At 48.7% G+C, this 22,475-nt stretch overlaps 2 protein-coding genes across 3 annotated transcripts in view; one reads left to right on the top strand and one right to left on the bottom strand.

Annotated features, from left to right (window-relative positions):
• Positions 1-10,139, top strand: part of LOC119394531 (prohormone-3) — a 117,529-nt gene extending 107,390 nt beyond the window's left edge. For both annotated transcript variants that reach the window (XM_037661854.2, XM_049415810.1), the window contains exon 5: positions 7,935-10,139. In XM_037661854.2, the coding sequence (XP_037517782.1) occupies positions 7,935-8,078 (144 nt within the window). In that variant the 3' untranslated portion in view covers positions 8,079-10,139. The remainder of the gene's footprint in view (positions 1-7,934) is intronic.
• Positions 10,140-15,881: 5,742 nt separating this feature from the next.
• On the bottom strand, positions 15,882-21,555 carry LOC119395147 (uncharacterized). Its single transcript, XM_037662435.1, has 4 exons — positions 21,177-21,555; positions 20,589-20,754; positions 18,416-20,491; positions 15,882-15,921 (listed from the first exon to the last, which is right to left on the bottom strand). Exons 1-4 carry the CDS (start codon positions 21,553-21,555, stop codon positions 15,882-15,884), a joined length of 2,661 nt encoding a protein of 886 aa, XP_037518363.1.
• Between the last annotated feature and the right edge of the window lie 920 nt (positions 21,556-22,475).

Genomic DNA, 22,475 nt, shown 5'->3' with positions numbered 1-22,475 from the left:
GGAACAATCCCGATGACGTCAAGGGTCCCGAGTACAAATTATCACAAATATTCAAGTTACTTATGATCAAAAAAGGACAATTCAAGCATTGCAAAGGGTAATAAAATGCTGCTTGTGCGTATCTGTTTATTCATGGAAAAAATAGCTTGACGTTGCAATGGAGAACGGCCCGAGTTGTGCAAAAGTTCCGTTTTCACCGCGCTGCGCTCCGCTCGCGCGGTCGTGTCTCAGTGTTTCGTTACAGCGTACTGCTGCGTGCGCCTTGCACGCTCATTATAGTCTCTCTAACGGAGAGTTCGAGAAAATGCCATGTCTATGTGATGTTGTGTCATGAGCCCTTCAGAGCAGAAACCACAGCGTCGGCTGCCGGGCAGTAAAGGCGGGCAACGTTGGGCGAGGCAAATGCTATGTCAGGAGGCACTTTCAGAGGCGCGATTTGAAGCGCGCTAACGCTGTGCGGACCACTAAAACATGATTTTCATTGAAAATACGCATTGCCTTGGCACGAAACAAGCACTACGAGGTTTCTGGGACGCTATTTCAACAATTAATGTCGACCTAACATTTGCCTTTAGTGTCCCTTTAACGTCCATGTCCAGATATCTGAGGAAAAACTGGTATAGCGCGAAGACGAGGACGAAGCGAACACACGAACTCACAGACACGGGTACCCGTGTCTGTCAGTTCGTGTCTTCGCTTCGTCCTCGTGTTCTTTGCGCCATACCAGTTTTTCCTCAAGTAATGAACCAACTAGCTCAGCAACAAGCCCTGATGCCCAGATAGCCTGTTCAATCGACCGCTGTGCGCGGAGCAGCTTTGATAATTCGTTCAACTTACATTTTAGGGCACTAAAAGCGCCGCTCGTTAGGCGACAGTCACGTGGTATTTTAAAATTTTGCACGCTTTAAAGAAAGGCTGGAAAACAATTAATCAGGGGAGTTATCTTAGCATAAGCTAGAAAATTTGATGTTTCTGAACGCGCACTACAAGTTTTGTGTTGGAGATTTTCTCTATAGTTACTATTCAAAAAGTTCATTACCATGCTTGGGAGATTGGAAAAAAAATTTGCTCGGCTATGCCAGGATATACGTAGCGTTAGCAAAGGTTCAGCTGATTATTCTTAGCTTTCCAGATTGTGTACGATTAGCTTGATTGTCATGCTTACGTTCCTCCCTTTCCTCCAGTGTCTCCGCAGCACGTTTAGTCTTCTTCTGCTCATTGTTCGTACGCTGAACCACTAATTGCCAGGCAACTACTTCGGGATCCGATGAGATAAGCTTCTCGGCGCTTCTACGCCGTCGAGCAGCATTTGCGCTCTCCTTCTCCATGGCGTTACCCACCTGCAAACGCCAGTCAGAGGCGCTATCAAGCGGCCCCAGCTCAGTGTGAGAGGGCGACTGCACAGCGAAGGCGAATAGCTGCGCGCGCGCCGGCGCCACTGTGTCTACGACGTCACTCCTTTCTAATGCGGCGCAGACCAGCAGCGGCGAGCCGCGCGCGGTGGTGTCGGAGAGCGCGTGAGATACCAGCTCCGGTGACCCAGCTGTGTGACATCACTGATCCTCGCGCATGCGCAGCATGGCTCACGACCCTCCACGCGAAATCGGCTCCGGCTAGGCAAGTGTAGCTAACGCTACAACAATATCCTGACGTTCTCTACATATATGACAATACCAAGGTCGACAATACCAACGTTTATAGAACTTCTTTCAGTTGCCAAACTCCCCGCCTCCGCCGTACTCTGAAAACGGCGCGCAACCGACTTCCGGTACAGGTGGCGCTACTGCAGCAACAGTCTCTACGTAGCTCACGGCGAAACGCGAGTGAAGGCGGCGGCAGCTGCTATTGTCCGCGCAAATATTGAATTGCTTATCAACAGAATTGCGAAAACGTCTTATTTTGCCGTTTATGTAATAGTGTTCAATATCACGATTGTCATTAACGATATTTGAGACCAGGTCTGCTCGTGTTCTGAGTTACGCGAATGACAGCAGGCACCGTGAGCACGGCCGTCGCTGCTGCTCTCATGCTCATTCCTACAGACATTAGCGTTGCTCACTGGCTAAGTGCAATATTGAAACACCAGTACAGCTGATTTCACAAACCTTTTTTGCCTGACTACCGGAAGAATCTGTGAATGTTCTCGTAGGTATTTGGAAACAAATAGGTCATTGCATAATTTTGTCAGAGGCTCACGAGGGAATCCCTTCGTGCTGTCCCTCCTCTGACAGCCTTTGCCTTGCCCAATTACAGGTTTTATAGCAATTCGGATTACCACTTATGTGAAGTGCCCAAGGAACGGCAAGAATACCGGGAAACGCTGCTGTGCGTTGGCGTTATTCATGTCGATATAAAGCAGTATCCAGTAATTGTAGGGCGCGCTTATAAAATTTCAGTCTCGAAAGCACGTGGTACAGAAAGTTATTCATGTGTCACTCGATGAAATTTGATCGCGATAAAGCGTGACCAGGGTCAAATCTTTCGGTGCAAGTTGCGGAAAGGAGCCAGTCGCGCTCAATATAAACTATGTACAAACCGGCCGCGACGAGCTGAGATCAAAAATGGCCTTAACAAGTACGATTCTGCCCTCAGCTCACACGACATAATTCGCACTTAAGTGCCGAATGTTACGTATAATTTAATCCTTCATAAAGATGTTTTTAAATTTCAGTGCACGTACTGTTTTTCCTTTTTAAACAATTTTATTCTCTTTAAAGCATTAAACTATTAAAATTGCACCGTTATGTTCAAGCTTAATAATATTTTTACTGTTTTGAAATGATACACTTTGAACTAATTTAGTTATATTTTTCCTTGTCATAGTATGCTTAACAGCATCGTAAAGCACGTTCTTCGTTAGGACCTGCAATTTTTCACCTTTCCATTCAATGAAGTCGCCGCAATAATAGTGGTTAACACTGGCGTAGCCAGGGGATGGGGGTGTAGACCCTCGAAAAATTTTCAGTTTTGCTTGTGTTTATATACACGCACGAACATACATAGAGTATCATTGAATGCCCCCCCACCCCTCCTCCTCCTCCCGAAAAAAAGTTTCTGACTATGCTCCTGGGCGTTAAAGCTGTTCGGCGGCTGCTGGCCCAAAGACGCAGGTTCGATCCTGGTCGCAGCCTTCGCGTTTCGATAGAGGCGAAATGCTAGATGCCCGTGAGCCGTGCTATATTGGCGCCCGTTAAGCAACCCCAGGTTGTCGAATTAAATTATCCGGAGCCCTCCACTACGGCGTCTCTCATAAAGTCTGAGTAGCTTTGGAACCGTTAAATCCTATAAGCCAATGAATAAACATTTCCCGCAATTGTTACTCACATGTATCTTGATTGTAAATCAGTGGCGTAGCCAGGGGTGTGTTCGGTATTTCTACCCCTCTTCCTCTCCTCGGGAATATCTTCTGGCCAAGCCCCTGCTGTCAATAAAGCAGCTTTCCCGATCTCGGTGCTTCGGAATTGGCTGGAAAGAATCACAAGAATTCAATTATTGAAACTGATAAGTACGTGGTACATTTATGGAGCACAGTAGTGCATGTCAAAAAATGCGCATAAGTCACGTGTTTAACTGAAATGCTTGCGGGTTACTTCTGTATTTACATTAATTACAGACCAATCTATGAAGTATTTCATGAAAAACGAGCCATTTCGATTCTGGCTTTCATGAATTGCTCAATAATGATACTTGAGAAAACCAACGAAAAAAGACGCACACACTAATGAAGAAATCACAACACCACGCTGGACCTACAACTGATGTATACTTGAAAACCACATTCGCCTCAAACAATCGAAACAACCAACACATGTACCATATGCTCTCAGCAGAGTACAAAGAAAAAAAAAAAGATAATGCATCAGATTTGCCCTGACCTAATGTTTTCGTGTGTTTTCGCGGTTTTCTCAAGTTTAGTATGCAGAACTGGCCCAGCAAGTATGCAGAACTTCCACAGCACATTCGTTCATTACCTTCCGATTTGTCTGGCAGCCTTTTATCCCGCCTGATCATGTTGAGCCCAAGAGTGCCGCGGTCATTTGTCTGTCCTATTGCCGGCACAAAACAAGTCGACACTGTGAACGCGTAACACGTGTAATCTATTTTGCTGCATATTACAAAATCCAGAATCCCTTTTCGTCCATACAACGCATTGACGCGTCTGACCCGGTGCGCCGATACGGTAGCAAATGTAGCAGCGGCCGCACCGGTGCACCTCGCTGAAGCATGACTAAGGTCCCTATATAAAATCTTCTTTTATCTAGAGACCTTAGCCTGACGCGACTACAGCGCCACTCGCCGCCTCCGCTTGCGGCGGAGCCGCGCAACAGAGCCGAGTTTTCAAACTGAAGTAGTGCTAGAAACGTTGGACAATACTGCGTCAATTCGAGACGCGTAGCGTCTGCTTTTTTTTTATATTTGGTGCTAGTTAGCTGAAACACCCGTATAACATATAAAGTTTTAAGGCATAATGCGACACGAGCTCACTAACTATAAAAGCTTGAATTTGCGTCAACGCCACCGCAAGCGTGAGCACAACCGAACAACAATCTCTACAGAGCCCAATCAAGCGCTCTCCTAGAAAATGAATAGCATTGCTTGCTCTGACGTGATTTGTTACGTGGCTGACATTACTTGTCTCTTGGAATCCAGTCAGTTACCCTTAATGACCACCGGTTATCCTGCGGACGTGCTACGTGCCCGGCCCATATCCGTTTCTTCTTGATTTCAACTATGATATCCTTAACCCCCATTTGTTCCCTGACCCACTCTGCTCTCTTCCTGTCTCTTAAGGTTACACCTATCATTTTCCTTTCCATCGCTCGCTGCGTCGTCCTCAATTTAAGTTGAACCCTCTTTGTAAGTCTCCAGGATTCTGCTCCGGAGGTAGATGCTCCGTAGGCTGGATTCCAAGAGATGGCAAACGCGTGAGGGGGAGACAGAAAATTAGGTGGGTAGATGAGATAAAGAAGTTTGTAGGTATAACGTGGCAGCACAAAGCTCAGGACTGGGTTAATTGGCGGAACATGGGGTAGGCCTTTGCCCTGCAGTGGGCGTAGACAGGCTGATCATGATGATGATGATCAACATCATCATCATCAAGTGGACAGGATGGGGCTGCGCTCTGTGAATTAATGCGTGGAACGAGGGTTCGCCCGCATATTCGACATATTCGCTTTCAATTTTTTTATCGCGCGGTGCACTGCAGTGGTCGCAGCAGCTTGCGTTAGAAAAACACAATTTCTGCAAGAAAGAGTTCGCAGAACGCGCAATGATGGCTCTACGCCGTTGTAATTCTACTGCAATTAATAATTGTACGAAACTAAATGGATTTACCCAGCAGCTGCGAGGAACCGCTGCTAAAATGATCGGCTGACAGCAATATTAAATGCGGAGCATTTCTTAGTCGCACCTGCGGCGTCGGCGGCGCCGTCCACACCCCCACTGCGCATGCTCGGCTCGTCTCGTGCCGGCAGCAAGCCTCTCCTCTCCTCTCCCTCCCTCCCTCTGCTCCCTCGAACGCGGGCGCTGTGTATATAAGCGGCGGAGCGCGCGTTCGGAATTCAGTCAAGGGCGTCTTTACTTCGCTTTCGCTTGACTTGACGCTTTGCTTGACTCGAGTAGATGCGATGGAAGCAACAGTACCTTCAATCAGCGTCCCACCATTCGTTGAAGGCAACTTTACCCCACGCTGACCGTCGTCGGCGTCAACAACAGCAAGCAACGCAGAAGACAAGGCTGCGAAGAGACGAGCATACGACGCTGAACGCAAGCGTTTGAAGCGAGCTGTGGACCCGGAACTTCGTGCACGCTGGAGCCGTTCAAGTCGTACTTGGTGTGCGCATCGTGTAACAATTAAGCATTCCCAAACCATACCCAATTACGCAACATTCACGCGATACCCCCACCACTGTGCGACGCATTTACTCGAGTTCCCGCCGTGGGAAGCTGCGGGCGATTTTTTTATTCCGTTCGGTAGTGGGCACAGCCCTGCTGTGAAATGGTCGATTTCGTAGGTTTTGTTCGTCATCACTAGTCAGCGCATGCACGTCTGCTTGGTGTCGTTGTTTTTCACCGTTTTGTGGCTTCGCGTAACAGACAGGCATAATTAGCGTAGACTTAAAATTTCTTCGAAGAAAATTTCTCACCAATAGGGGAGGGAGAATGGCGAAGATGCCGTATCAGAATAATTTACTCTCTTCTGCTCTGCCTCGTCTTGCATATCAGTCATTGCTCGATGGGCTGATTTGGCGGCTGGTTCCATCGGTGACACAGTCGCTGTGGGCACGGACCTCAAAATTTCCTCTAGTCAAGGAATGTTACTGAGCAATGTCAATAGAGAGTAATAGCTACGCGGCTCAGCGGGCCAGCGCGCCCAGCGGACGAGCGGAAAGGCGAACTGCGCATGCGCGGCACGCCGGGGCAGCGAGCGTCTTTACGGAGAGAGTCGCTCACCCGCTCACATGCCCGCTCATTTCGTCTCCTCAGCGAAGCGCGCCCAGCGGACGAGCGGACGAGCGTTTTCAAGATGGCAGCCCCCAGCACAAGCGGCGGCGGCATGTCTTCGGCGGCACCTCCAAGCGCGGCGCAGGTTCGGCTGCAGGCGAAAAGGCCCCGGCGCTGTTTCAATACCGAAGAAGACCTAGCCATTTTAAGAGAAGTGGCAGCGAGCAAGCCATTTAACGACGACTTGCAGTGGATTCATGTGATCGAAAACTTGAAACGTGTGCTTGGCCGGGAGCTCACGCTAAGGAGCCTGAAGGACCATGTCGATCTTCTATCTCTGACCATTTTAGCTCAGAGAGAAGCAAATGGTCTTGCAGTATGCTTCGCGGCATAGCGCTAACGGCAATGAAGAGCAAAACTAGTAAAACACACTGCAACAACGATGCCACTAAAAACGCACACTTGATTGCTTGGCTTGGCTTCACCTGCAACCTTTCAGCGCCGACTGTTTTATTCGAACGTAGAACAGTCCGTCATGCATTCTAACCACTGCAAACATCAAGCTATGTAACAAAAACGAAAATGTGTTTCTACTTAACACATGCGATGTTATAAAAAAATGCCTTTCGTAATATTCTTTTCGCAGTAACTTCAATTTTATTCGGCAGGTGACGCAGCAAAGGCTCTGCTCGATCGAGAGTAACTTCAACCTTGTTCAACAGATGGCGCAGCAATGCGATCCGCTGAAACGAGAGAGCGACGCTTAGCTATTACTCTTCGTCTTGCGCTCCGCTGCCCTCTCCCTTCGTCCGCTGGCACGCCGGTCCGCTGAGCCGCGTAGCTATTACTCACTAATAATGACTACGTTGTTGCGGCCACATTCTATTGTTGTGCAGTATATTAGATGTGAAGCATCTTATAGCGGAGTTCAATCCGGTGGTGGTGTGTGCGGCGTGACCACCCTTACTGCGCGTGCCCAAACCCTCTCCACACACCTCCTCTCCCTCTCCACTTCCCTCTCGCCTCCCCTTTCTCATTTGCCCTCACCCACTCCCTTCCCTCCTCTCTTCCCCTCCCCTTTCCCCTCCTCCTCTCCCCTCTCCCCTCCCTCTTCACTTCCCCTCTCCCCTCCCCTTCTCCACTTCCCCTCTCCACTCCCCCTCTGAAATTCGTGCTCTACATTTTGAAACGCTGCTTCGCATCGCCTCATGGTCCCCTTTAGCGGGAGATGATGTGATTTAAGTTTATACAAACTCAATCAGCCCTACGAAAAAAAAAAGGTGCTCACATGAACAAGTGCGGCGAGCGCATGAAAGATGTGTTCCGGTATTTTTCTTTGGATGTGAGTTTTTTCCCGTGGATGTCAAGCTCTTTTCAAGCGCTCGTCGTGGAATTGGCCACCTTCTGCACGTCCGAGGATGATAAACATTGTGTGAATGAAATGTGTTCGTTGATAAGCTTGAACGTATATCTTTTTTTTTTTCTCGCAGGTGTGCTACTACTTCACGGATCCCAAGAGCTGCATTGGCAGTGTAGCCGCAGCCCCCATGATGGACTTCTACTCGCCGAGCTACAGGCCTTACAAATCCATGAGTTTTTTTCACAACCCGTTATTCAAGGCTCGTATGGGCTAAACCAGACTGACGCCGATGTCCCGTTCATCGTCAAAACCCTAGAGTAGCAAAACGTTTTCTTGGCGTTGGTTCATGATTTCTGTACGAAAATTATAGCGCAAAACAACACAAGGACCGACAAAAAACACGGGACTTTGTTGGATGTTAGCGCCAGTCCCGTGTTCTTTGTCGGTCCTTCTGTTGTTTTGCGCTACAATTCCCCTAACGTAGCCGACCCTGCCCTTCACTCTGCGTATGCTACTGCCGCAAATCATATGGCTGCTACAATCTTTTCGGCTTAAACGGCAAATTAGACGAGGCTTTCATTAACGAGAGAAAATTGCAGGTATCTGTAGCGTTCTGAGGCAGTCACAGTTTGAACGAATGTGCAAACGCTGCTGAAGCAGTCGTAAACTTATTTCTGTCTCTTCCGCAGATTTATTTGAGCCAGATAGCTTCCGGCACAATGAGTGGTTGTTTAAAAACTGTTTTGCCGTAAAAAATTTTTTCACTTCTATAAGTGAGAGTTTCACTGAATATAAGCAATAACTACTGAGAACCGGCCAGGACGGTACATCTAGAACTATATTTTTCCGCGCTGTGGCTTGTTTGTTGCACATAACCTCTAACAAGAGGATTGAAAGATGAAGGGGCAAATTAACCCAAGGCCCTCTAGTGTACCCAGCATCCGAGGTTATTCGAACGAGCAGTCTTCGCTCTGATAAATATGTTTGGAATGGAAGCACTTTCCCTAAAGGAGTGACAACATTGCGCTAAGCCTCTGGGCTGCGTATATTAAAGTGCAGCATAATCCGCTGTCACGTTAGGTCAGGTGACCAGGTCATGTAACAACGACACAACATATTGTTTAATGTAACGTGTGTAACTTTAGATGACTAAGGCCTAGTTTTTTTGCTTAATGTTTTGCTTAAGTTTTTTTGCTTTTGTTCATCGCAAAAGACAAACTAGGACTGCGACCGTCGCAGAGAAAATAACGTTTGTGTCTTCTCCCAATGGCCACCTGTTTTTTTTAGTGATCACGACATTACTCAAATCAGCGCTCTCATTTTGGCCAATGGCAGGAGGAAAAAGCACTCAACTGCTGCCTTGTGTTGAGAAATGAGGAACCGCGCCTAATTTTCAGGCAACTACCACCGCATCCACTGTACTTGTGAGAGGCCCCCCATTGTTTCAACTGACTCTACATTAATCTAAAATTTGGACAATATGCTTTTAAATTATGTGAGCTCACAAATGAACAGGAAGGCAGCCGCTAAAGACGCTACGCTAAATGCAATAATAATACAAAACGCAGCGTTTTTTTTTTTCTTAAACTCCTTGTCCCCTCGCGTGCTCTATAAATATACATGTGCGCATTGCAGTGAATTATGGTATGTCTCGTGGTATATCTGGTAGCAGAACAACTGCGACAGCAATCGCACACGCATATCTGATGAAAACTTTAGATAGCGACAAAGATGCCCTACACGTTTACAAGACCGTACAGCGCGTCAGATAAGGTCAGAACCCCTCAGGCTGCAAGTAAGGCTGTGCTATTGCGAGCAGTATCGCGGACTCGTGCAAAATGGCGCAGTCTGTCATGCACTAAGCAGCAACAGGTTGGAAGGTTAAATGTTATAACGCCATGGTTATTCCAAACCGGCGTCTTTGCACTGTTTGACCTAAGGAATCCACAATTGCACCTTCTCTTACTTTTTAGGTTGCGCTTTATTGTTCGAGTGTTTTACAGAGACAATCTTTAGCGTCATTTTATTTATTGAGCCCATTGTCTAGACCTTCGGCGACCATTGTTAACCCATCAAATTTCCACATCGTACAAGTTTTTCTTGCGGCGTACAATCTCTTAGCGATTCATGTTGTCTGGATCTTAGTGCGACCACAAGGCATGTATTTTTGGTCATGCGGGCGCATACGACAATCATTCAACTCGTGGCTTTATGGCATCACTGTGTCTACTTGCCCGAGGCCTCGTGATGTGCACACTTTCGCTCACACGCCTTCAAACGGTTGTGTCGATATTTCAATAAAAGAGCACCTTGAAATAAAACCGATTCGAATTCATGTTGTTCTTAGATATTTTTGGTTTACACGGTCTTTCGCAGTGTTTGAAGGATGATACATACATCCCACCACAGATATTGAAATGCCGTAGAATAAATTCAAAACGATAGTTTTTCATTGTATCTCGAACTAAGTACCATCTAAAGCTAAAAAAAAAACAAGGATGCACAACCCCTGTATTTCACGGCATATCATTCGCGCAAGCGCAATGTCAAGCGTCGTAGAAGATCAGGGAAGGTTGCACCCAAGTCTACTACCCGCAGTAAGCTTACTCTTGCTATTCGAGACACGAAACCGAAAGGCAGGCAATATACACTTTTACAAAAACACACTTACAGGCTTCTCAAGAAGTTCACCAAGCAAATGCTGGAGCTACCTCAAAGCAAGGTCACCGAGTGATTCCTTAGTTTCGCCTCCAGGTCGCGCTAATTCTCTAAATAATATTTTTGTTCCGTGTTAACAACTGATGACGGGAAAAGACCGGAAAACGACATACCTGTTAACGACATACTTAGCCCCCTAACAGTTACGGAGGCGGGAGTACGGAACCTCGGCCTAAAGCTGGACATTAAAAAAGGATCGGGCCCACCGCGCCACGGTGGTCTAGTGGTTATGGCGCTCGACTGCTGACCCGAAGGTCGCGGTATCAAATCCCGGCCGCGGCGGCTGCATTTTCGATGGAGGCGAAAATGTGTGAAGCCCGTGTACTTAGATTTAGGTGCACGTTAAAGAACCCCAGGTGGTCGAAATTTCCGGAGCCCTCCACTACGGCGTCTCTAATCATAATCATATCGTGGTACTGGGACGTTAAACCCCAGATATTATTTTATTATTAAAAAGAATCGAGCCCGGATAAAATAACCCGTGGTTTTTAAACGGCATGCGTAATGGCTGGCCATGTACCATTATAAATAAATCATTGATAAATCATGACTGTTCTTCCGTACCATTACAAGTCCGCAAACGTTATTCCAGTGCCTTTCCGCAAAAATTGCGGACAGTTTGCACTAAGTGGCGCAAAGCTTTGCACAGCGAAGCATGGGCCACTCCCCGTCGACCGACACAGGCATCTAGCTTCGAGATGCGCGGCTTCCTCCTCGGGAGTACGCAGCCAGGCTATATGCACTATTAGCCCCGAGAAGTTGGAGTGGCGCCGCCTGGCGGGCGGCCTGGGTGACGTCACGGCACGGACTCTTCGTCGCCTGCCGTGGCGCGCCTACAAAACACGCGCCCGCTTCGTAGGCTGTTGCGCTGTTAGCGTTCGCTTTTTGCTTGTCTCACGCTTAAGATAAACGACAAAAACAGCAGCGATAATGTTCCTGGTAAAACAGTGAGGAACTATTCGTTTTTTCTGCACAATCGCCAACGGTGCCCGCGCCCTGTCGTGAACAATTTGAAAGGGGTGATCAGGTTTGTTGTTGTACCCCGCAGTTAACCCCAAGGATGGGTTCGACTCCCAGCCACGGCAGCTGCATTCATATGGAGGCGATAAGCAAGAACATGCCTGTGCTTAGATACAGGAGCACATTAAAGAATCCCAGGTGGTAAAAATTATTCTACAGCATGCCTCATAGCATGTAGTGGTTTTGACACGTAATACACCATATTCGCATTATTGAGATGCGTCGTTGACAGGCGATTATTTAAGCAATATGCTGGTTTCGCTTCCACAAGTGTCATTTGTATCGGACGCATCCGCGCAACTGTGGAGAGCGTTTTGCCGGTGCTTCAAGCCCCGCGCACGCGTGATTGCGAAACTATTATTGCTGTCAGATTGTCTTCCTGAAGTATCGTAGCAATGGTTCTGTCACGCTCGTAAGTATAGTTGAGATAGCCACCTCATAAATTAATTTTCCTCGCAGTTGATTACCCCTGAGCAGCATCAACCTGTGTGTGGACCTGACGTACGAGACCAATCGTTGCCTCATTGAGGTGAAGCTCGTTTCATTATCACGTGGTTCACGCCGCTAAGTACACCATCGAAACAGTTCATTTGAAATTTCTGGCATTTTTTTTGCGAACGGTTACTAGCACAGCTCCCACGTGAAGTGAACATTACCATTTGTTACGCGGCGGTAGATCGGACCAGCAGTTCGCGTAAATCGAGGTATAATATTAATATCCGGGGTTTATATCCCAAAACCACGATATGATTATGAGGGATGCCGTAGTGGAGGGCTCCGGAAATTTTGATCCACTGGTTTTCTTTAACGAGCACTGACATCGCACAGTAGACGGGCCTCAACCATTTCGCTTCCGTCGAAATGCGACCGCCGTGGCCGCGATTGAACCCGCGACCTTGAGGTCAGCAGCCGAGCACCGTAACCACTACACCACCGTGGCGGACCAAATCAGGGTATGCGACTACATAATCCCTGACGGCTCTTGAGAAGAAACCTGAACATATGATCCAAGTGTACCGACACCTCGGCATTTCCGAAACCGTTGCGTGTGTGGCAGTGTTATTTTGTTTGATTTTCCAAATATTATAAGTGATTGTGTACGACAGACACCTGCATGTAAAGCCTCGTATAGCAGAAAGCCTGTTCTGTCAAATCATTTGCAGAGGCAGACAAATTAACTTGCACGATAAACCGCAACGTAGTTAGTAAACGAAAAACTTTCTAACTTGTAATACTTCGGCCCAGATATTTTAACCTTGGAGTCTATGCATCGCTGTAATGAAGTTTAGCATTAGTATTTTCTTAGCACCGATTTCTTGGAGTACGCGGTGATAACAACGAATGTCTTGCGGTCTTGCATTACCATTTTCACAGTGGGTCTTCTGTTCGGACAGAAGTTTGCCCATCCTAAGCTATATTAGCCGAACTTTCTACGAACGTAGCCGAACGTTAAAGAGTGGTACGGGAAGCAACTTGGCACTTCATTGCATAAAACAGTGCGCGTTAGCCCACTGCGCACCTGAGCTGGAGAAGACGCGAGTACTTAAAAGATATAGAAGAACAAGTTGGGCAGCAGATGCATCAGCAAGCCGTCTCTTGACCTATTTCATGTGAAATAGACTATCTCGATGATTAGTGCGTTAGGCCATTTTATCTGGTTTTATCTGGTTTTACTATGTGGCAGTGTTAGAGGTAACATGTGGTGCTTTTCATAGCTTTATATTTGCAATCGACGCAAAATAAAGTTCAGTTGCGAGTGCGCCTCTTTCCTGTCATCTTCTTTCTTACCAATTCGTACGCGGCGCTACACCCAAAAACCTGTAATGAAATACCAACTAGCCTGCATTGACACCCCTGTCCAGCTTAGTTACCTTCCGCTAGTAATAAATACTTCAACCTTGTACCTTTCCTGATTTGCATCGTGAAATTTAGGAGTAATCGCCACCGTATAGCGAAGCAGTGGGCACACGGCGGGCGCAGAAAGAAGCGACTGTCGGGGGCGGAGCAGGCGAGTCCTTGCCGTGACGTCATTTCGCCGCGACTGCAGCGACGCCAGTGTTCGTTCTCGGGGCTAATAGAGCGGCGCCATGTCTCCGTTGGTGGCCGTGGCTTAGCTATTGCACATGCGCGGCTTGGCCAGGTGGTGCGGTATGTGGTCGCTAGACGAAGCGATGCTTGCTTCCTCTTTTGAAATTTGTACAGCGAAAGCTGTTATGAGATCACAACAAGGGCTGATTTTGAAAAACAACAAGGGCTAATAAGAAAAAGTTTCCACGATGGAACGAGGTTCGAACATAGGCCCACTGCGCGGGAGCCCAGTATTCTACCTCAGAGCCATGCCGGTGCTTGAAACTGCTTTATAAAAGGACCCTATACAGGCTTCAAGTCGGGAAGGAACCACATATGTAATACATATGTAACAACGTATGTAATATAGCATGGTAGCAGAGCAAAATAACTACCAGGTGTCACACAATGCGAATTGCGCAACGAGTCGGTTGTTGAATGCTTCCAACCCATTACAAAGCGCTCGGCCATAATTCATCGTCATCAGGCACAGCATCAACAAAGTGCACGTAATGCCTTACAGGTGTTTGGCGGTTACTACGCTTCTCCCTAGAATGACGAATAATGGCATAGTGGCTGCTTCCCTACTTCACGAAAATTATGATGATTTATAGCGTAGTGGGTTCCTCGCAAGTGCACTTTTATTGGTTACCAAGGAAGCCCATAAGGCTCCCATGATTCATTTCCTCAGGGACTCAATAAAGTTAATTCCTTCTCTCTCTCTGTCTGTCTCTCTTTCTCACGTTAACGTATGTTATAAAGCGTGGTGGGAGAGTTGAATAAGGACCAGGCCTCACACAATGCTAATAACGTAACTAGTGGTTCGTTTAAAGCTTCCCACCCATTACAAAGTGCTCAGCCATAATTCTTCATCGTCATCAGCCGTCGCATCAACAAAGTGCACATAATGCCTTACAGATGGTACCTCGCTTCTCCGCAGAATGACGAATAATGCCGTGGTGGGTGCTTCCCAACTTCACAAAAATTATGATTTGTGGTGTAGTGGGTATGCTGCTTGTGTACTTGTATTACTAGCGACAAGAGTGTTTATGACGGGCTCTAGAAATATCGCTCTTCCAGCTTTCGCTGTGACTGTGCTGCGCTTTCCGCACAGGCCTGGCGTTTTATTGCGATAGCAATTATATAGACACTCTCGGCTGACTTTTGCCGTCGCCGTCTTCGTCATGCCCCGGATATTTATATGTATTTATATATATAAAAATGCACAAAGAAAAATGAAGCTGAAGAAAAAAATTCTGAAGCACCCGCCCGGGGGTTCGAACCATCGACCTCTCGCTCCCCAGCCCGCTGCATTGGACAACTCACCCATGCCCCATGCATGCGCCGGCGAAGTAGCGGTGAGCAATTTATATGCAGAATTTACCGCTGGTGGTAAGCAAATATCGGAGGAGCTTGAGCGTGCTTTCTACCACGCAGCGCTCCTAATTTTTTTTTTAATTTGAAAACTGCCCTTACGAGACGCGCATGACAAAGTGGCCCTTTTCTGTACCCACTCGTGATGTGTAAGAACAAAAAAAAAAAAACAAAGATCACCGGGTACACCTTGCATCAGACGCCCCCGGGTGGCAAGAAACGCAGGGGGTCACTTCACGCGCCGCAGTTTAAAAGAAAAAGAAATATCTTAGATCATCTGATTCTCCATTTTCGACACTTGCAGACGCAACGCTCCTAATTTTCTTTCAATTTGAAAACTGCCCTTGAGACGCGCACGACAAAGTAGCCATTTTCTGTACCCACTCGTAATGTGGAAGAAGAAAAAAACAAACAGCACCTAAATCCAAATCAGAGACTTTAGGCACACCTTGCATCAGACGCCCCCGTGTGGCAATAAACGCAGGGAGTCAAAATATCTAAGAGCATCTGATTCTACATTGTCGACACTTGCAGCGCGTTGCTCAAGCACAAAGACGTAACAACTGTGACAGCCGCTGCAACTATCGAGCTTCTTCTCGATCGTTCTTCGTGTGACCATGGTCCCTCAATACTATGGTGTGACATTCCAATTGCTTGCTATCGCATTCATTGCTTCGACCTTGCGGCGAAACTGTGACTTTTTTTCTCTCTCTTTCGTTGATGTTCTCTCTGTCTGTCTTTCTTTTTCTTTCTGCATTTCTTTCTCTTTCTCATTATTTCTGCGGTACGCTTTACCCTCTCGCCTCCTCCTTTCCCTCCTCCTCGCCATTACATCTATCCTCCTTATGTTTCCTTCCCTTTCCCACCTCCTTGCTACACTATACTATACAAGGCTCTGCTAGCGTGCCTGGATAGCCGTGTGGATAGCCGAGCCTGTCCTGCTCGAGTTATTGAAACATTAGTGGGCAAGTTCATAAACAATTTGTACTGAATGTTCAAGCAAAATTCCCAGCGAAGTCGTGTGGAGTTGTCGTCAGGAGCACGTTCAGTGTGGATTGCTCCCGGTGTCGTCTGCTAGCCATCAATGTGTATATCTGCATGTACGGCGACAATTTCTTTTCGCGACCGTCCTATGGCTGTGGCGCACTCAAAATAACTTTCCGGTCCACTTTCAATCACTGATTTCAGCGTTCGGGCTTCGGCTACCGTGTATGCGTTAAAGCGCAATATACGTATACCACGTGCTGCGCGTGTTCGGTTACCAAGCCTGCTCCTTCAATTCAATTCCTTTGTTCGGAGTTTTAAGCGCATGATAAGCGACGTGCGATGTCATTCAAATAAATTAAATGGTCGTTACAGTCAAAAACCTTTGATTAAATTCAAGTTTTCAGCAGCTGCCATGTAAGCGCGTCGTAAGTACTTGAAGTTAAACAAGAAAGGAAAAGGTTCAGACACGCGTCAAAAGGAGATGCACGACGGTGATATAAAATGTTTCGTACGTTGTGCGGAGTTTTTTTTTTCGCAGCATATTTTAACCTATACGTTAATAAATCCACGTTCGCTGACTCGTTCCCGGTCGTTCGAAAGTATGCTGAACAGAATTAGTGTAATCATACTAACGTAGATAAATACAAAGCTTTCGCATAAAAAGTCGTAGTAAGATGTATTTGCAATAAAATAGTGTAAATAACTCTCGCCGGTCGACTTCTGACAGGGCATGATGCGGTAACTGTACTAACAAAATTGGCTGCGTATCTGCGTGCTTCGCTGAAAATGTCGTCGAAAGGCGATAGAGGAGGCGCTGCGTGAGATATGGACGTCATCTGGAAATACGTCGGGAAACATGAGCTTGTGCAGAGGGCTGAATCGTGTGACAGACATACAGACAGACAGGCAGAATGACCGACAGACAGACCAAAATTTCTGCGTTGAAGTATCCAAACAAAGACCATCGTCTTGAAAAGACTCGCAGGGTCCCTTATGCATTTGCCTAAGATGACTCGAAGGCGAAATCCATCTTCTTTTTGTTCATCGATGTTCAGTCGATGTTTCCTGCCTCCTTCCGAGTGCTTTTTGGACGTAACGTGGTTTTGCGCTGCCTCCAGGATTGGAGGCATTACAAGCTTTTTATACATCGCCTGGTTTTGCATTGCCTCCGTGTTCGACCCACCGATCAGGGAGGCACTGCAAACTGACGATGTCATATGGTGACGTCATCATGTGACGTGACCTTATGACGTCACAAATATTGGCGGTATGTGATATCATTACTGATTCACGAGCAGGTAGCTTTACACTCAGGTGCCTCGTGAAACAGTATGCTGTGCCAAGACATTCTGTCGAACAGGGTGGTGATCCGTGGTTTCAGGACGCGTTGCCCGTGGTGTTGTGTCTCAGTGAATTGCACTCAGCAGTACGACGATACCTGTTTTCTTCTGTTTCGTCGACACCTTGGCAACCAACTGTTCACGATTAAATCATTATTCGGAAGATTGCACAGTATAATTTCCCCGCACAAAGCACTACTGCCAGAAAATTCAACTCCAGCACTTGTCAAATGGGTGCCGCAGTGCCGCCGTTGGACTGCCGAGGGGCGGCCGGCGCCCCCTGACTTTAAGCCTTGCCCTACAGCACATTATATGGCTCACTTCACTGCACACGCTCAATAAAATCGATCTCTTTTTCAGATAAGGCTATAGATGGCGTACTCACACACAGCTTCGCACATTTCTCAATAGAATTCGCCTCGATGATCTCACGTGTCAATTGATTACGACTGCGGCCCAAAATGACACAACGATCAAACATTGGAGTGCATGCACACGTCTTACAATGGATAGCCGGGAAGCTGCCTGAGGAAACCTTGTTTTTTATTGTAAGAATGCTCTCGCAGGCGGTCATTGATACACCTACCCGTCTGTCCTATGTAAACCGCGTCGCACGACAGAGAGAACATATACACGACAGCTAGGGCACATTCAACAAACCTAGTCACGTGCTTGAGTGAGTGAGCAAAACGCGATTAATCCGCAAAACGCGGTCCAGCAAAACGCGATTAATCGCGCACCCGGCTAATCCCACGACGGGACCGACAGGTCTAGCCTGCCGGCCCGATCGCGTGCGCGCTGGACGGCCAGGATTTGGTCCTCATAGACGGGACTTCGTAGGAGCGCGTCCCACTCTTCCTTGGTGAACTTCGGACCCCACGACCAGCACTCCCAGGTCATGTGAGATAAAGTAGCAGCCTCGCCACAGGCTGCGCAAGAACTATTCGGGTAAATTTCCGGATATATGCTATTAAGGGACGCCGGATTTGGGTAGGAGTCAGTTTGCAGGAGTCTGAGCGTGACTGCCTGCGGCCTGCTTCGCTTGGAATGAGGCCGCGGGAAGACCCTTCTCTCTAAGTAAAAGAATTTAGTAATTTCATTGTGCGTGCTAGGAGCGTCCCTGTGTCCGGGGGGAAAGTCGCCCGATCCGAGGGCAGCGCGGTCGGTAAAGCCACGCGCAGTCTCGTGGGCAGACTCGTTGAGGTTCAGAGGAACCCCTTCGATCGGCCCGACGTGGGCAGGGAACCAAAAGATGGAGTGTGTGGAGCTGTCGCTGTTTTTGCAGCCTTTCAGAATTTCAACTACATGCCGGGCAACCCGGCCTTTCTGGAATGCCCTGACGGCCGCTTTCGAATCGCTATACACGTTGTCTCTCCGACCATCTTGCATGGCGAGTGCAATGGCCACTTGCTCGGCCACCTCGGGGTCCGTCGTTCGAATCGAGGCACAGTTGATGACTTTGCCCAGCGTGTCCACGACGGAAACCGCAAAAGCCTTGCCGTCTCGGTACGCGGCGGCGTCCACGAAGCTTGCTTCAGTCTTGTCATTGGCGATCTGCTTTAGTATCTTTGACGCTGTTGCCTTGCGACGACCTGCGTTGTGCACAGGATGCACATTGCGGGGCAGCGGAGCGACGACAAGCTTCTCTCTTATTTCTCTGGGGATTTGGGTGTTGCTAGCCAAGTTCTTGGTGGGGGCGAGTCGGATCTCTAGAATCCGCCTACCGGCCGGCGTGGTGGACAGCCGAGTTAGCTGGGCCCGTTCCTGAGCCTCGGCAATTTCCTCCATGGTGTTGTGTATGCCGAGCCGGAGGAGGTACTCGGTGTGCGTTCTGATGGGCAGCCCGAGTGCTCGCTTGACGATTTTTCTAATGAGGGCATTCAGCTTGTCCCGCTCTGCTCTGAGCCAGTTGTGCATGGCCACCGTGTAGGTGAAGTGACACAGCACAAAGACGTTTATGAGCCGAAGCAGGTTGTCCTCCTTGAGGCCTCGACGTCTGTTCGTGACCCTTCGAACGAGGCGAAAAGCGTTATCGGTTTTTTCGATGATCTTGCGCAACGCAGTGCCGTTGCCGCCACGCGATTCGATGAACATACCCAGGACTCTGATCGTGTCGACCCTGGGTATCGGGTCGCCGCTCCGAGTGAACAGGTGAATGTCACTTTCGGAGACGGGCTTCCAGCCCTTGGGTCTGCCCCCTTTTTCTTTTCTGTAAAGCAGCAGCTCGGATTTGGTCGGGGAGCACCTTAGTACGGTGGGTAGCAGGTACTCTTCCGTGACGTCTGCGGCCTCTTGCATGGCACTTTCTACTTGCCCTTCACTACCGCCGGTGCACCAGATCGTGATGTCATAGGCGTAGATAGTATGTTTGATACCTTCGACTTGGGCCAGCTTCCTCGAGAGTCCGACCATGCAGATGTTGAAGAGAGTGGGCGAAATGACAGAGCCTTGCGGCGTACCCCGTGGGCCCAGGAGCACTTCGTCGGAGACGAAGTCGCTAAATCGCAGCTTCGCTTTCCTTCCGGTCAGGAACGAACGGACGTAGTAATACAGTCTGGGGCCCAGCTCGAGGTCCGCGACAGAAGCCAGGATGTATGCATAGAGAGCGTTGTCAAACGCCTTCTCGAGGTCGAGTCCGAGCAGGGCCCTGGTGTCCCTGGTATTGTGGTCGATGATTTGATGTTTGATCATCTTCATGGCGTCCTGCGTCGACAGGCCGGCTCGGAAGCCAATTATGTTGTGGGTATAGACGTTGTTGTCTTCGAGATATCTGCGTAGTCTGTTGAGGACGACGTGCTCCGCCACTTTCCCGACGCAAGACGTGAGAGAGATGGGCTGGAGGTTATCAACATTCGGAGCCTTGCCTGGTTTGGGGATCAGGACGGTGTTGGCCATCTTCCATTTTTCTGGAACACTGCCGTTTCTCCACGTCTCATTGATCTTCTCGGTGAGGTATTCGATCGAACGGTCGTCGAGATTCCGCAGCATCTTATTGGTGATGCCGTCGGGACCCGGCGCCGACTTGCTGTTGAGTGCAAAAATGGCTTGCCTGACTTCCGCCACGGTGAAGTCTTCGTCCAGCTCCGGACGGGCCGGGCCGAGGTACTCGGGAAATTGGAACTCCTCATCGCCGTGCTTTACGGGCAGATACTTCTCCATGAGTTTGGCAACCAGCTCGTCCCTGAAACAGGATCTGGTAGCTTCGTGCAGGGCTCTGGCGAGAGTGTGTCTCTGGTTGGATCTCGCTCCGCCCTCGTCGAGGAGATGTTTGAGCAAGCCCGAGGCTTTGCGAGTCGCAGACCTCGTCCCATTGCTGCTTGCACAGGGTCCGACAGTGATCTTCGATGGTCTTGTTGAGCTCTGAGATCTTTTTCCGCAGTCTGCGGTTGAACCTTTGTCCCTTCCATCGGAGGAGCAGCGCCTGCTTGGCCTCAATCAGATGGGCTAATGGAAAGGCAGTTTCTTAGCGCTGTTGTAGACGAGGACACAAAGGAAGAGACACTAGACACATGGGCGCTACTCACAACAATAAAGTTTATTCCTTGATCGCTTCGAACAACAAACAAACCACCATTATGGTTATTATATTATGGTTGGTTCCATTATGCACCAACAAGCCCACATCGCTACGCTCGCAGATGGGCTAGCCTACTATCCATCATCTCTACCTCCAGGTCGGTGACGATCTTCTTGGTAGACCTCTCCCCGTCACTCTTGATTCCCTCGCACCAGTCTTCCAGGTCTCTGGGAGCCGGTGCATTTTCGTTGTCGCGGAGCTTGCGAAAATGATCCCAATCTCTGACGGTGAACTCTGGTTTTACTTCGGGCGACGTCGAAGCGAGTCTCTAGCACGTAATGGTCTTTACCAAAATCCATTGCGGTGTTACTCCACTCGGCTCCGTCAACGTTCTTCACGAACGCCAGATCGGGGGTGGTGTCCCTGGTCACTGAGTTGCCGATTCGGGTCGGGAGCGCCTTGTCCGTGATGAGCGTGAGGTCCATTTCGTTGGCGTTCTGCCACAGACGCCGGCCCTTGCTCGTGTCGTAGACGTAGCCCCATAGTCCGTACGGGGCATTGAAGTCCCCGACGACGACAAGGGGATGGGTGCCGGCCAGGTCGACGGACTTCTTGAGTATCGTCTTGAACTGCTGTCGGGAGTCCCTGGGATTACTGTAAATATTGAGCATAAACACGCTGTTTCTTCGCTGGTTGCGCTGTCGCATGTTCAGCAGAACTTCCAACATGACATATTCGACCGTGCAACTGACCAGCTTCAGATCATGAGACAAGTGCGTATGCTTCTTATCAACTAACGTGCATACTCCCCGACCGGCAGGCCGCCCGGAGACAGCCCGATAACCGGAAAGGGATGCGGCAGAAACGAGGGTTTCCTGTAATGCTATTACCCGTGGTTTGTTAACTAGCGATATAAAGTATTGCTGCAACGGAGCCCTCTTGTTGGAGTACCCCCTGCAGTTCCATTGCCAAGTTCTGAATTTTTCTTTGGAACTATCCATGATTAGGCAGATTTTCTGTACTGCCCACTGTAAGCGACGCCGCACGTAAAACGTGCCCCCCACTCTGATGCGCTGATGTGCTCGTAGCCCTGATTCTATTCCCTGACGCGTCCAGAACAACGACCTGCATTGGAGTTGCAAACGTATCACTTGGGATTACCAGACGCTCGAGGGCGTCCATGCCATCGGCCAGCTTACCTAGGCCTCTATTAGGGTCCCCTGGGGCGACTTGCACTTGTGCTAAACTTTGCTGTAACTGCTGCACACTTGTAGTGAGTGGGGTCAACATGCCTTTTATCTCATTAGTTTGCGAGCCTGATTCTTCCTTACTGGAAAGTGCCCTGCGCTTGGGGGCCTCGACTGAGTCGCTAGCCGGAATCGGTACTTCGGTGGTGGTGGGCACCGACGCTTTCCCCAAAGAACTTTGACTGATAACCAATTTCTTAATCTCTGTCATTTCGCTAGCCATCTTTTTGATAATTGCCTTTAATTCTGCGTTTTCCTTCTGAAGGCGCATTACCTCGGCGTCCCTAGCTTGCTCTGAGAGCGGGTCGCCTGGGCCCCGAGAGGGTCCCGCTTCGCAGCCGCCACGAAGCTTATCGGCCCAGGTAAGGTTCGACTTCCTCTTCTGCTGGCCGACGCTGGAA

The sequence above is a fragment of the Rhipicephalus sanguineus genome, chromosome 5, assembly GCF_013339695.2.
Source record: "Rhipicephalus sanguineus isolate Rsan-2018 chromosome 5, BIME_Rsan_1.4, whole genome shotgun sequence".
NCBI classification, from domain to species: Eukaryota; Metazoa; Arthropoda; class Arachnida; order Ixodida; family Ixodidae; genus Rhipicephalus; species Rhipicephalus sanguineus.
Note: the sequence above shows the minus strand (reverse complement) of the source record. Positions and strands in the feature narration are given on the sequence as shown.